This window comes from Taudactylus pleione, unplaced genomic scaffold, assembly GCF_031769625.1.
Source record: "Taudactylus pleione unplaced genomic scaffold, aTauple2 ptg000122l, whole genome shotgun sequence".
In the NCBI taxonomy this organism is placed as follows: Eukaryota; Metazoa; Chordata; class Amphibia; order Anura; family Myobatrachidae; genus Taudactylus; species Taudactylus pleione.
The window spans coordinates 7,516,758-7,533,502 of NW_028284524.1; the positions used below are offsets into that span (position 1 = coordinate 7,516,758).

Consider the following 16,745-nt stretch of genomic DNA (forward strand, 5'->3'; position numbering starts at 1 on the left):
AGATTCTGATAAGGATGACTATTGTCACTCATAATTTTATTTGCCTTTACCACACTCCTTTTTTGATACATATCCGCCAAAACGAGGCAGTGATTTTCCAATCACCCATTTTGGTAGCGCTTTGACTACCCTATCAATAGACCTATGTTCTAATTAAGAGCTATTTCTATACCACACCAAGATAGAATATGTTAGTGTACTCTCTATAACACATTGAAAATTTGTTTAAATATTTCTGGGAAAGCTTTTACGCATGCAGCCTACATAGAAAGAATAGGCGTGCTGCACCTTTCCTACTACCAAAGAGATGTTTGAAGTCCAAGTAAGATCTTCTGAAATATTTATGTCCAAAAACTCCCTCACCCTATTTCTACATCATTTATGCACAGTGGGCCTGATTCAGCTTTCAGCTTTGCAATTCCATCTGTGCTGATATGGTAATGCAGCAGGAGGCATCACGCCTCCTGCTGCATTACATATCCAAGCTGTATTGTCCAACGCAGCATCGGATACTTTGCGGGACAACGGCCTGCTAAGGTGACCCATGAGGTCACGCAGCCGACCGCCGCAGTTGTGATGAAGAAGCCAGGAAATCTCCGTCAGCTGACGGAGATCCGGCTTCTTCCTTCCACCGCAACGGCGACACGCCTCCGTTTCGGGGAACGGAGGGCATCGCCGCTCCGTCCCTGCCCACAATCGGCAGCAGACTGTCAATCACTGATAGTCTGCAAGTGGGATCGCAGACCTGTTTTGCACATGCGCAGAACGGGTCATGCACCTGCACAGATTCCTGAACATCGTGCACTAGCGTGCACTGCTGAATCAAGCCCAGTGTGTGCATGCCTGTTCTCCTTAACCTCCTAAAATCTAAAATCACTTCCTTCATTTTCTTAGTATTTAGCAACAAATGCTTAACCACTCCCCATTTTACAAGACGATAAACTTCGGCCTATACATGTCTTCATCGCCATCACTAAGTTATCCCACCACAGTGGTGTCATTTGCGAACTTTACAATAATGTTTGACTTTGAATATGAAAACACAATTGTGAGCATACTGTACAGAGAATATAGTAATGGGCTTAGAACCCTGAAGGACACCAGTACTGATGCTAATTTCAGAGACTTAATGGGGATTGATAGAGTGATAGGTGGTGCTGAGAAATAGATGTACTTCAGCGACAGCTGCACTCAAAGTTTAAATGGTAAGTCCATTCAAAAATAATTTTGTGTACCTTAAGTTATTATGCTGCATACTATTACTGGAATATCTTATAATACTTTAAGTAGGACTTTTACATGAAAATGTCCCATAAAACCTCAGAAACGCTCTGCAATTTTACAAAATGGTTGTAAATAACTATCCTTCCTAATCATCATAAAAAAGTGAAACAATCTGTGTAATCCGCCGTTTATTTCAATAAAATAAATAAAAGATAATAATAATGATAGTCATTTTTTAAAAACAAATATATAGATATATATATATATATATATATTTATACTGTATATATTAATATATATATATGTATATATATATTGCTAATAAATAAGAAACATGGGGGCGCCTCATAGTGCATTAAAATACATTTTTAATAAGCAAACAGACAGTACAGCTAAACAGCTTGCGTACCACAGGTGGCGGTCAAATACAGCAAGTTCATCAGGATGAATGTCATGAATACCATGTATCACAAAGACGCAGCAAGGATCTCCGTCACAATGGAGCAGGAATGTGCCAGGCCACACCCCTACCAGGCCCTTATGGGTTGAAAAGAACGAAAAAGTTTAAAGGTGGACAAGACCTGAAAAAAGAATATAAGATTAAGGGTTTAATCAATTGCAACACAACTTATGTTGTGTATATGCTAGAATGTGGCTGTGGGAAAAATATATTGTAAAAACTAAGAGAGTATTAATAATCAGAATATTAGACATATTGTAAATTTAGTGGAGAATCACAGCATGCCCATTTTAAAGAATGTCATGCAAGTAATCCAAATACATTTAAGTTTATAGGTTTGAAACATGTTGTGTTGAATCAGGTGGGGAGGTGATAGATTCACTCTTTTATCTAAATGGTACACATTCTGGATCCTTACCTTATATCCACAGGGACTAAATTAGGGGGTTGAGATCACCCCATTTTTAGAGTGATCACGTTATTTTTAGTCTATAAATTATTTATATTTTTTAGCCTGTATATACTTCTTCCTCAATCTCTCTCTTCAATATGTGTGTATCCCCTTAAATAACTTAAATATAGGTTTAATATGTGGGGATGCATGCAGGTGCTTTAGAAGTTGTTTTTTCTGATATGTTGTGTTTTATATAACTGTGTAACTGATACATGTCAACCTCACATAAACATATTCATTGTTTTCTCTCTTTTTATGATAAAACTCTGGATTATTACCTTGAACATTTATATCCACAGGGACTAAATGAGGGGATGAGATCACCCCATTTTTAGAGTGATCATTTGTTATTTTTAGTCTATATATTTTTTTTATATTTTTTTAGTCTATATATATATATATATATATATATATATATATACATACACATATGTTTATATATACATATATATATACACACATATATTTATATATATATATATATATATAACCTTGAAAAAAGGGGGTGCACTCACCAGTCTTCTTAAAAAGTCTTTTATTCCAACAATTAAAAATAAATACAGAATTTGATATTGTTGGAATAAAAGACTTTTTAAGAAGACTGTTGAGTGCACCCCCTTTTTTCAAGGTTACACACAGGACCTGAAGGTCTATTTTGGGCAGCTACCCCAGCGATTTATTACTACAAAACGTGAGTGTGGACATATTTTGATTATATATATATATATATATGTATATATATATATATATATATATATATATATATTTTTTTTTTCCCCTCAATCTCTCTCTTGAATAGGTGTGTATCCCTTTAAGTAATTTATATATAGGTGGGAATACATGCAGGGGCTTTAGAAGTTATTTTATTTCTGATATGTTGTGTTTTATATAACTATGTCAACCTCACGTGAAGATAGTAATTGTTTTCCTTTTTAAGCAATATGTATGCAATATGTTTGAAATTAATTTAACTAATTAATTCTAATAATTTTTTTAATTGTAATAAGTATGGTATATTGCACAATTTGTTACTATGTATCTATGTCTCTTATAAAACGATGCAGCTATTGTTAACTATTAAGTAAAATTTGTTACTATGTATCTGTGTCATGTATAAGAGTAATGTGGTAATAGTTAAGCACTGTGCACTAATGAAGTCTCAGTGTGGCAAATACATCGGATTGGTTGATTGTTGGTATATTAATGTGGACTTTGTGGTGCTTGGCCAGCTCTCTGATGAAGTCCTTGTGACAAATCCGGTAAGGGCGTGGCCTGGCACATTCTGCTCCATTGCTGTGTCTGTGTGATACATGGTATTCATGACATTCATGCTGATGAACTTGTGGTATTTGACCGCCACCTGTGGTACGCAAGCTGTTTACCTGTACTGTCTGTTTTCTTATTAAAATGTAATTTAATGCTCTATGAGCCCCCCCCCATGTTTCTTCTATTTATTAGCAATATCTTTACCTGATACGTGAATTCGAGTGTAAAGGGGAAGGCGCCAACTTGATTTAATAAGTTACTTGTGCATAAGACCGGCTGTGATATCATATGAGACCGACAATTGTTCCTGGATTTCATTTTAAAAAGCAAAAGACACAAAACTAGGCGCTAAACCTACTATTATACAGATCCAATATGTAGTAATGATTGATAATTATTACCAATACCTAATTGACAGCTCGCCTATTACAGATGGGGGGATACTGGATAACCCCCCAAAAAATAGAAAAATCAAACAGAAAAAGTGTAAGGCGCTATTCAATAAAAGGTAACTTTACAACAGTTCTTTTGGAGATTTTTTTAGAGATTTTTTTTTTTTTTAAGCTGTGGATGTTAGTTAAATGTGGTTTGCAGGGAGAGTATAAGCAGCATGCATGCATAACATTTTTGGATCCCAAAACTCAATCCCTGATGATATGGGGATTGAGTTTTGGGATCCAAAAATGTTATGCATGCATGCTGCTTATACTCTCCCTGCAACCCTTGTTTAACTAACATCCACTTATCCTCGCTGGAAATTGTCTTTTTTTCCTAAAGCAATATAGTTGGATTAACTATAGGGAGCTACAGTTGGATTAACTAACAATAATAATTTTTTCTGTGGACACACTTTTTCATTCATTTTTATTCATATTTCTGTTCATCTATACATACACATGTATTTATTTTGTCTTTTCATATACATATTTACTTTACGGTATAGGATACTCATGTGATATTGCTGGTTATATTACTTACTATAACATTCATCATCAATTCATTTATCATTTATGTTATATTTATATATATATATATATTATATATTTTTTATTTATTATTTGTTCTTTTTTATATATGCCAATATTGATATTTGTTTATGCTACACTTTTTTAATTTATGTAATAATGAGTAAGGTTACCTTTTATTGAATAGCGCCTCAAAAAAAAAAAAAGACAGACGGTGTAATGGTTAGCATTACTGCCGCACAGTGAGGTTGTGGGTTAATTTCCCACTTCGGCCCTAACTGTGTGGAGTTTGTATATTCTCCCTGTGCTTGCGTGGGTTTCCTCCAGGTCCTCCGGTTTCCTCCCACACTCCAAAAATATACTGGTAGGTTAATTGGCTCCTAACAAAAATTAACCCTAGTGTGTATGTGTGTGAGCATGTGGTAGGGAATATAGTCCCTCATTCAGAGCCGTACGCTCTGAGCAGAGCGCACGCTCTGAATGAGGGCCGGGCTCCATTTTCATGGAGCGTCCTCCTGGACGCTCGTATAGCTGTGGGTCACCACCCACAGGCTATACGAGCGTGCATTGTGATGGCCGCGATGGTCAAGACCATCGCGACCATCGAAATTGCGAGCCGGAGCCTGCGGTTTAAGGTTTTCAACCGCAAGCTCCGGAGTGATTTTGGCTCTATCAGAGCCAAAATCACTCCCACTGACATCACTAGTGATGTCAGTGGGCCGGCTTCTGACGGGAGGCGTTCCCGTGGGAACGCCCCCGTCAGGGAGGCACGCCCCCGGCACGCCCACCAAAGGGGGCGTGCTGTCAATCAACATTGACAGCACGCCCCCTTTGATCGGACACAACGAGCGAAGGACTTTCCTTCGCTCGTCGCGTCTGGCGCATGCGCACGACGGAGCTCCCTCCGTCGTGCGCATGCTCAGTCCATAACATCGACCCACTTGCGAGCGGACAGCCGCTCGCGAGTGGGTCTGAATAAGGCCCATAGATTGTAAGCTTCGCTCGGGCAGGGACTGATTTGAGTGGCCAAATATTCTGTAAAGCGCTGCGGAATATGTGTGCGCTAAATAAATAACTGGTAATAATATATATATATGAGCCGGGTGCCCTCCACAGTCTGTCACAATCCGAGACACGCTGCAATATAACAATCCACAGGCGGCACTCCGGACGAATAATGAATGCACAATCACATAGCTATATAGTGCAACGTTTCACCGCCTTTATTGGCATTTTTGTGGAGCCAGAATAAATTCTGGTTTGACAAAAGCGCCAATAAAGGCGCTGAAATGTTGCACTATATACATATGTACATATGTGATTGTTCATTCATTATTCGTGCCGCTTGCTCGCAAGACTGTAGACCAAAGGTCCAGCAGGTAAGACGTTCTGGTCAAGAACTGACGGCAAGGAGCCCCCTGAAGGGGTCCACCTACCTTCCCACCCAGAGCCAGTCTGCTGACACTTTCCCTCTCCCCTCCCCCCCAATTACTTCCCCCCTCAAGACCTCACCAAAGTAGCACTGTGCCTGCTTAATAAACAATTTGGCCTCCCACCGTTGTCTGTCTTCATTTTTTTCTCCAACGTAGGAAGACCACCCCCATATTATATCTATCATCTCCAGGATCTGCTACTCCTGTAATAGGTGCAGCACTCCCGATTACCCCTTTCTTCCTCCCTCCCCTATATTCACCACTAATCCCCCTCTTGCCTCCCACTTTAAAGACCTTTCGCTACTCACAAACTTCCTTCCACTCTCCATACACTGTCCCTCCTGCCACTCTGGATGAGCGTGGTTCACCACAAATAACTCCATATCGCCTGTACACACTGGCCATCAATTGATCGGCCAATATATCTGCCAGTGTGCACCCATTATTAGGCTTATTTTGGAAACAATGAGTGACATTATCAGATCTGATTACATGCATTGTTCTTGGGTTAAAACCAGGGCTGTGGAGTCTGTACACCAATCCTTCCACGCTGCCTCCTCTTTTTTACTACAATCCAACGCTGACCCCTTCATACTTGGCAAATGTATATTAATGTATTTTATTTAGCAAAAACAAATTTAGGGTGAGATGTATCAAGCCGTGTAAAAGTGGAGAATTTGCCTATATAAAATCAGCTTCTAACCTCTATCTACCTATTGTAGAGTGTACTTGATAAATACTACTTCAAAACTGATTGGTTGCTATGGGAATTTCTCTACGCAACTCTTTAGACAGCTTAATACATCTCCCCCATAATGTAGTAAAATAATACAAATAGAAATTAATGTACATATATTAACTAGTAATAAAGTACTTGCAGTAAAATAATACAAATAGAAATAAAATCCATAACGGTGGCGTAACTAGGCCTAGGGGGGCTCCATAGCAAAATTTTCCAGGTCCCTCCTCCTGCACCCTCCTCACTCCCCTCTCCTCGACTTACCTGCTGGCTGCTCTGTGGTCGCGCTGCACTGAGCAGGCACACCTCCTCTCCCGGTGAGCTCCATCTCTCCTCAATGACTGATGCTGGGAGGATGCAGGTACCGCTTCCCTGCATGTAGTAATGCATGTAGCTATGCACCCCGTCATTATAGGCGCCTCTATCCCTAGATAGGGCCTAGGTCGCCAAAGAGGTGAGGCAATGTATGACACTTCCGTGGTACTGACCGATTTCGACAGCTCTGGGCAGCTGTCATTACTGCACCACAGCACTGTCCCTGGCTGCCGGAATATGCGTGATTACAAAAAAAAAAAAAAAAAAGATTTTTTTTGTCTTTTCAATAATGACGCAGGTGCCGTTGGGGATTTCTGACCTGCGTATGAGCAGATTTGTGACCGGTCCTGAAAGAGGGAGAGTGCAATTCACCAAACAGGTAATTTAGCACTCTCCTTCTTCGGCAAACCAAGTAATAATACATGCGGGCGGTGTGTGGACCTGCTTCACCGCGATAATAGGCAAAGTAGTTCTAGGCTTTTACCGCCTGTTAGCCTCCCAATCATATATCTCCCCCTCAGTGTGCTGATAGCCCTTCCAGTTTCTACTCCTGCTGTTTGAAGCTGGATTTGGAGTCTGCACGTTTTTACTGACTCCAACTCCACCCGAATTTGTCTCCAACGCCATGACTCTAATAAACACGTCATTTAATGGCAGTGCTTATGTGGCCTTGTGTTATTATTATTATTATTTTCACTTATACCGACATTTACTTTATCTGACTTCTTAGAATCATCAGATGATTCCTATGTATCAGCGGAAGAGGATCCTCGAGAAGCGCCTGTGTTTGAAATTCCCCTACAGAGTGCCCTGGTGAATGCTGGCTCTGAAGTTCTGCTAAAATGTATTATATCTGCAAATCCGAGTCCTGAAGGTGAGCACATAGCAACGCTCTATAGCTCGTGTTCTAGGTATTGTATATCTGCATTAATGCACACTTTTCTATTTACTATGTATATGACTAAACATCACTGGGACATCTACCCAGCCCATGAAATTAGTCAGTGGAGAAATTACCATGTGACTTAGATAGATAAAGTATTTCCATCGGATCAGCAACATCGATGGCTGCTAACCATCAGTTTCCAGGGTCCATCCCTACTACAGGCTCCAGCTGACCCTGGTGTTCTCTTAAGTGCCATATTTAGTAACTGGACCATGCTGGGACTTGTAGTTCACCAAATACAAAGTGTTACAAATCAATATATTAATTTCTATTTTTTTTTTCACTACTACCCAGCACCCTTTGGGCATTGGGTGCTGGAAGAAGAGCCAGCTGGCACCTGGACTAATTATACCCATAAGAGGAACCTGCATACATTTTTGCAGGACTGTCCCTCCTGACGAAACCAGTTCTGATCCCAATTTGCCTGGAGCTGGCTGGAATCTTGGTGGGGGACACCTTCCCAGCCTAGGCTGGCTTAGCTCAGTTCTTGTTACCCTACCAGGTTTTTCGATTTTGGCATAACCTCACTAGACTGACAGAGCCAGTGCTGGTTAAAAAGTCGGGTGACATCCATCCACTTTTTTTTTATCCTACAGACATAGGGCCTAATTCAGCAAGGGAAGCACAGGAGAGAACACACGCGCTTGGTCGATGTTTTTGCACTGCGCATACGTATGCACCGCACTGCGCATGCGTGAACTAGCCAGTGCGATCGGGCTAGGGTATGCAGACTACACGCAGTGCGTACGCAGACCCCTCTGATATTGATTGACAGGTAGTGAAATTTGTGGGTTGTGACGGGGTGGTCAGGCTAACGCAGGTGTTATAATGCCGTTATAGATGCGTGCATAACTAAGGCAGTGCGGCGGCATACGCAGCCATACCGTAACCTGTACACAGGAAGCTGCCAAAATCTTACGGCAGGTCAGGTCAACCACTATTATGCTAATGTGTCCGATGGTTCTCGATATTACCGATGTTTACGCTATCTTGCATACTCATCATGTGAGTTAAAGGAGATGGACGGCATAGTATGGGGCTGGGTGTCTGCATCTTGTGCTGCACTCCGTGCGTATGCATTGATTAGCATATTCTCGCAGCGGACGGGTGCGTGCGTCTGCATCCGTGCGTTCCTTGCTGAATCAGGCCCACAAACGGACATTGTCTGCCTTCTTCTGTGCTGAAAATCGTTCAGTTTATGGGAAATTTCCAACGTTTCCCCCCACATTGGAATTATAATCTGTTGTTTGGATGGGTTGGGTATGAAATACCTGCAGTCCGGGATGCCAGCTGTCAAAATCCTGATATCAGCATCCCGATGCTCTGTATCCCGGTAAGGGTTAGGTAAGTATCCTAACCCTCTCCCTTTATCCTTTTAGCTCTAACCCTCCTTTTCTGCACCCTAACCATCCCTACCCCGCGCCCTAACCATCCCTACCCCGCACCCTAACCCACCCCGTTAGTGCATAAACCTAACCCTCCCTCCTTGATGCCTGAACCTAACACTCCCCCCCTTAGTGCCTAACCCTAACTCCCCCCCAGTGGTGCCTAAACCTAACTGCCCCTGTCTGTAGCCTAACTTTAACCCCCTACGCGGCTAACACCTAACCGGCCCCGCTATACTTACGATCAGGATGCCGGTTGTCGGGATTCCGGCAACGGCATCTTCACTACTGTCGGGATTCCGGTGCCAGTCTTCTGCCTGGAATTGGGGATTGTAGGTATCCCAACTACATCTCGTTTCACTATTTTCAGATGAGTGTTGTCTTGTGTTTTCACGTAAACAGCTAATTATCGTTTAGTAACATGATTTTAGGTATAAGGTTAGGCTACACTCTCCTTCCCATGTGTATATTCGTGTGGCTGAATCTGCATGGACTGAGATGCCCACTTTTAGCGTCCGTGCACGGTTTTACCGATCAGTGCATATTTATACACCACCATCTGTCGCATCATCGAAAATTACAGCAGCCCTATGGCAGGTGCAGTTTCTCCGTCTGACCATGACATCCTATGCCTGCCATTGTGCTTCTGTGAACTCAGCCGCTTACATTGACACTCCCGAGAAATTCACATAATACGCCCACCGAACGGCCCATTTGTGCGAGCACTAGTAACCACCTCCCAGTCACTGCCCAGGAACACCCATCACTTTTCGGCCACGTGTCTGAAACCGTCTGAATCGTTCGCAGCAGCACCTTTGTGCACACACTTTGTGTAACACATGCGTCATAGGGGTTTTCAGAAATGTTTGCGTATGTGCAGTTGCAAATAAACGCTCATCTACGTGAACATCGGCATTGCGCGCATATTGGGAGCATCGCTGAATCAGGCCCAATGTGAGAGGAAATATCATTCCTCCCACATTATAGCCCTTCATCAGCCCCGTAGCTAGACGGCAGTGCGCCCAGTGCAGCACTGCCGCCCCTCTCACTCCCTTTCCGCCCCCCCTCCCCCTCCCCCCAAGCGCTAACCCTACCTTCCGGCAGTAGGAGGGCGGGCGGGATCTCCCGGGGATTTTTCACTGTCCAGCGCGCACCAGCCGGAGGTCTCTCTCTGCAGACCTCCGGCACAGAAAAGTGTGTGGCCGGTGCCGCTGCAGGATGGCGCCCGGTGCACATGACCCCTCAGCCCCCCCCTAGTTGCGGCCATGCCTTCATGCTTATATCGTTCCTCACCCATTATTGGTCCTCATGCTGATAACTTTCCTCTCACATTATAGCCCTTCATGCTTATATCGTTCCTCATCCATTATTGGTCCTCATGCTGATAACTTTCCTCTCACATTATAGCCCTTCATGCTTATATCGTTCCTCACCCATTATTGGTCCACATGCTGATAATTTTCCTCTCACATTATGGTCGTTCATACTCACATCTTTACTTTCATATAATGGTCGTGGCCCTCATTTAGTAACGAGTTTTATCACCAAAACGAGTGATAAATGTCACTGTGTATGATAATGATGCTCCAGCCAATCAGCTCCCAACTGTCAATTGTTAGAAAAATGACAGTTGGGAGCTGATTGGCTGGAGCACCATTTATCATACACCATGACATTTATCACTCGTTTTGGTGATAAAACTCGTTACTAAATGAGGCCCATTGTTCCCTAAGATTGCTATAGCCATTCATGCTGATATCTTTCCTCTCCCATTATAGTTTCTTATACTGATATCCTCTCTGTCACCTTGGGCCTGACTCTGAGTAGGATGCAGCCACGGCTGTGTCTTTTGGTTTTATGCACTTTAAGCAAACACCATTACAAAGTACTTCCCCTGTGTACATCTGTGCGTATGAATGTGCAAGGCTAAGACGCCCACTTTGAGTGTCTATAGATGCTGCAATACAGTCTACTGTATGCATGTTTAGACACCGTCATTGGCCACACCATCAAAATGCGCACCAGCCCTATGACAGGTGCAGTTTCTCCATCTCAATATGGCCTCCTACGTCAGCAGCTGTGCATCTGTGTACGCAGCTGCTTTCACTGACACACCCGCGACACGCCCATAAGACGGACCATTTCTGCGTGCATTGATAGACTCCTCTCAGTCAACGTCCAGGAATGCCTTGCACATTTCTAAAGCATTTCTGATATTGTGCGTATGAATTACAACTGCTACTTTGTGCGTACACACTGTGTAATGCATGTGCCGTACCGCTATTTAGTGTTTTCATGCACGCACAGTAGAAAAAAAATCACTCAACCTCCCATGAAGCAGAAGGACATTATGACCCCTCGTGCTAATAGCTCTCACATTATGTTCCCTCAGGTTGAAAACTTCCTTCTCACATTATGGCCCCTCGTGCTTAGCTCTCACATTATGGCCCTCGTGCCAATATTTTTTTTCCTCTGACATCATGGCCCTTCATGTTGATATTTTTTCTCTCATGTAATGGTCCCTTTTGCCAACATGTTTTCACTTAACTTTTGGTCCTTCGTGCCATTATCTTTCCTCTCGCATTACGGTACCTCATATGTATGTCTCTTCTCTGAGATTTTAACATTGTGATCAATAACTTTTAGAGAGTTTAATAACTCTTTCTATTACTTATTTCCAATATCTTACCTATTGCATAGTCTTTTGTTATGGTGATCGCTTTTGTCTCACATAATGGTGATGTTGTGTCACATTATGGTCCCTCACACTAATATGCTAATATATTTCCTCTCACATTTTTGTCCAACACCCATATTTGTTTCCTCTCACAGCCTCTCACATACTGTAATAGCTCCATTCAAATTTCCCTTCTCGTTGGTTGTTTTCAACTGGTCTGACTGTGCCCTTGCATTATATTGTAGTACAGAGAAGCTAAATGGTGACATTTTAATCCGTAAACTGTGACAACCTTGTAACCAGGTTGGCTTTTCCTATAAAAGAAATTGCTGCTTTAAACCATGCGGCTGAATTGATGAAATCATGTCACTCAGCGCAAGTCGCAGGCTATTACATTTCGCCCCAAGTGTTAGGGTTTTTGCTATTTTTTATATGAATCCCGTCCACAAAAGTTTTTAATAGCTTTGCCAAAATCTAATTTCACTAGGCGGAACTGTATGAAATTTCTTTAGATATCTAAGCAATCCCATAAAAATATAATTTATGGTCTGTTTATTTTCCTTGTCTTATTGATTACAAAATGAAATGTAGCCGAGATTTGACGGACAACATCAATTTATTGGATTGAATTTATCACCTTTACATGTAAAGCGGCAACAAATTCTGCAGCTTTGCATAGTAAGAGGTTGTAAAAATCTACACACAATAAGCAGACACTGAAATGTATTAAGATTCCTGCTCATATAAGGTCACAAACTAAATGTTGATTTAGACCTGTGTGCACATTACGCTGCAGAGGCTTAAATGTACAACTGTTAATATGTTACTGTGCTTCCTGGCAGTTATATGGAGAAAAGATCGCACTATACTCAAGAACAACCCCACCCATCAGATTCGTGCTGAGGGTGAGAGGCACACGCTTCTGCTACGCTGGGCACTGCCATCTGATTCTGGTGTTTATTCAGTGACGGCACGCAATGAAGTGGGTGAAGCAAGCAGTTGTGGAGCCCTAACCGTCAAACCAGGTAATTGCAAACTAAATCAGGATTAATACTCCAGATTTAGTCTGTTAATAAATAATATGTAGAGCATGTAGCAGCAAACAATCCATTGAGATCATTTTAAAATATTTACTTCCTGTGATATGTAAAGAAGTTGTAATTTAACTTTTTTATTTCATTGTATGCTATAGTTCATTCACAATAGTCATCACATGTAGGCACATATCACATTTCCCTAGAACAGGCATAGACTAACTGTGGACCTCCAGCTGTTCTGCAACTACAGTTCCCATCATGCATTGCTTTGAAAATGTGTCATGTGACACAACACATGTCAGTCTTGCTACTGCAACATAACTAGTGCCTGCAAGTTTTTTTTTTCACAGCTTATTTAAATGACTGATATTGTCACAATAACACAATACTGGTCAGAATTTTAAGAACACCCCCATTATTTCCAGTTTTTCTTATCATTTAGGTAAATGTAAGCAGTAAGCTGCGTACCTTGTTTTTAATATATTTGTAATTCTTGTCACATAAATAAAAAAATTCTTGTCTATCACTCTGTACTTTTGTGTAATAGCATAATATTTTATTCATATTTCGCTTCGAAAGGCCCTATTTTAGGACATACGGAGAAATGGTGTATAAAAGGTCAGTGTTGAGCAATAGCTAGCATTTCATGTAATATATTGACTTATAATTGTTAGAGGCAATATATAGCCTCTTTTCTTGTATACTTATCAGCCAGAGCTTTTAAAAATATAAAAAATTAAAAAACAAATTATTTTTAAAGTATACCTAATAAAATGTATATATTTTATGTGTTAAAAGGGGTTTTTGAGTGCACCCTCAATTAAATTGATTCCTTTTCTTTCTTTTTTTGATATAAGTATTCCTAATTTTGAACCAATGGGTAGCACCTAATGACAATAAGCACCTATGGTTTAATTATATATTGAAATCCATATCGGTAGCTGAAAGATTGCCCCTACTTATATAACAGACACATTATAGATAGCCTGGTGCTGGATCTCTGACATTCTGTAATAACTATCAGAGTAAACCATGTCACAGATTATAATAGATGTAAAAGTAATCACATGGGTGGATAAGGAAGAGAGAGTAACAAGTACTGAATAGAGAGGCCGGAGTACTACATGGGGTTCAAATAACCATACTTTATTGAGAGACACAATTCTCCATACAGTGGTGTTAAAAAAAGGTATGGGTGGAAGTGGGGGGATAATCACACTGGTCTATGGAATGTATAGCTATGTGGTAATGTAAGGGGGAAAAAATGGAGGACACACTATGAATTCTTATTAATCTTTATACCCTAAAGTCGCTATTTAGAGTTGCATGCGCATAAGAAATAATTGCTTTCCAGACAAAATCTTATTATTATATAAAAAGCATTCAGTTACACGCCTTGATCTAAACACAAGTTAGCGCAAAAGATTATACATATACAAGGTACAGTCGATACATACACATGCGCTCTGGATCCAGATTTCCCGGCATCAAATGTGAAACCTCCGCCAACAGAACAGAAAGATAACTAACTACCAGATATAGAGTGCTTGCATATATACCCTTACAGAGTTAGGCAATACAATAGAACGAGTTGGCATAATCCCATTGGTTCTTCCTCCTGGTTCTTCTGTTACGATACAGTTCATAGGTCAGTTTGTATTGTAATAGTTCAGCCCTCCAACGGCTCTTTGTGTGTGTTTTCCCGCCGAAGAACAAGTCTAAACTGGCTAATAAACATTATATTGCAGAGTACATTTCAATGCCTATCTCTCTATAATCCATTACTTGCAAACGCATGTTGCGATTTCCTTGCCGATGGAACCGGAAATCTGCAAATAAACAGTGATTTAGAATGGCACCAAACATGGTCTGCTTATCATGTACTAAACCTTAGATCCCAAATATATGTATTTCACAATAGACTTGATAACGTATAAAACCTTTAATATTAACCTTAATACTAGGGACCCTTTTGTGTAAGTATACAATGTGTCAGTGTGGGGATATTGCGTATAGTAGCTACTATACGTGGTGCGTTTTATGTGTAGAGTGCTTTGATAAACAGCACAACTGTGTGCTGTGCGTCTTGTATATTATATGAATGATTTAATGTGCATAATGGGTATGGTAGGACTTTTAACAATATGCGGTAGCAATTAGCATCGCACACAATGGTTTCATGCTGACGACGCAAGGTGGCATAGTCAGGGGCAACATAAAATGGCATTGCCCGATATTAACTTGAGATCCGGTCTCAGCCAATCATCCGGCTTCGACAACACAAAAAACAAGAGTCAGTAATCACAATCAGGAGGAAGGCGTCGCTCAACCTCCCGCTATGTAAGTATTGTTTAAGGATGTCAGATGGATAAAAGTCCTGGTGAGCCCTCACCTGACGTTCCACAATGTCTTCCTGGGCATCCAACTTGGTCCAAGTGGTGGTGTTACCCATAGCAGCCAATCAGATTCTGTCTACCATTATTTAGGATGCAATCGAGATATGATAGCTAGAATCTGATTGGTTACTATGGTTAACACCACTTCTTATCATTTATACGAAGCTTTAGTAAATATACCCCTGACTGTTTAGCAAAACCCAAGATTTTTGGTGGTTTTCAAGAATGTTTAAAAAAAAAAAAAAGATTTACTAAAGGTAGAACTGCCGTAATACTACCAGTTTAGAAAATGCCGCTAAACACATCACCGTGAAGTATTAAAATTAGTTTATTAAATGGCAGAAAAAATTAAATGGCTATGACATCTGAGATAGCTCAGAAAGCTTGCTGTTTGGCCAATCATTAAGTGAGGAATCACTAACAGTTATAATGAGGACAATCATTATTTATCGAATAAAGAGGCAAATAACTTTAATAATTGATGTTTAATTTTAATTAGAGAGCAATATTATTTATTAATTATATTGAAGGGGCAATATAAATTTATTGTTAATTGAAGTAAGAAAATAAAAAGTTATATCAACAGGAGCAACATTTATTATATTCAACCTTTAAGACAGTGTGGGCCACATTAAACAATTCAACGAAGCCCGAGAGCCACAAAGCTATACTGCGGTATTTAGACTTTTTATTGAGTCTTTTTTGTAGACTCATAAGGCCATAATGAAGACTTCAAAATATAACTTTATTATATTAATGAACAAAACATTGTCTAAACATTATATTTGTATAAACATTACCTTTTTTAGAATATTATGTCCATGTCAGTGCTGCGCTCTGCACTGATGCATGTGCCGCTGACACGGAGAACACATTAGAGCCCCTCCCCGTCTCCTTCCTGGCAGCGCATCCTGTCACTTCCTGGCAGCAGAGACCTTAGGTTCGTTAACCCCTTCAGCGCCAGCGTCCCCGCCACCAATCTCTCCCCCCGAACCCCTTCAGTGAAACCCACACCGCGCCCCCCACCCTTCCCCGCCGACCAGAACAGCGCGTAGCTGACCGGAACAGCTCCATGGTTTTACAACAGTTTTTTGTGTAATTTGTTTCACGACAATACTGACCAACCGCCGGCAGTTTGGCCATGTGTAAACCGCTAGACATCGTTGGTGGTTTGAGAATGACTACCCAATAGTAAATCTAGTGTCAAAAGTGCAGCTGTTTCTGTTCCCCGGCAAAACCACCATTTAGTAAATTTACCCCTATGTAATTTATTACTCTTGAGACTTGAAAATGTCAACACATAGCAACATATTAAACTGGAGGATAATCAGATTATGTCAAAACGTTTCCGACCAAAGAACAAAGTGTCTGTGTGTACATTATATGTCTGCATATGTATTTGTATGTTGGTATTATCATGTCGCAGGGTCGTAACTAGGGTATTGCGA

The 16,745-nt window shown here is 40.9% G+C and overlaps 1 protein-coding gene across 2 annotated transcripts in view; it reads left to right on the plus strand.

The window, feature by feature from the left end:
• Window positions 1-16,745, plus strand: part of SPEG (striated muscle enriched protein kinase) — a 246,545-nt gene that overhangs the window by 113,276 nt on the left and 116,524 nt on the right. For both annotated transcript variants that reach the window (XM_088472324.1, XM_088472326.1), the window contains exons 5-6: window positions 7,587-7,730; window positions 12,707-12,889. In XM_088472324.1, coding sequence (XP_088328450.1) covers window positions 7,587-7,730; window positions 12,707-12,889 — 327 coding nt within the window. The remainder of the gene's footprint in view (window positions 1-7,586; window positions 7,731-12,706; window positions 12,890-16,745) is intronic.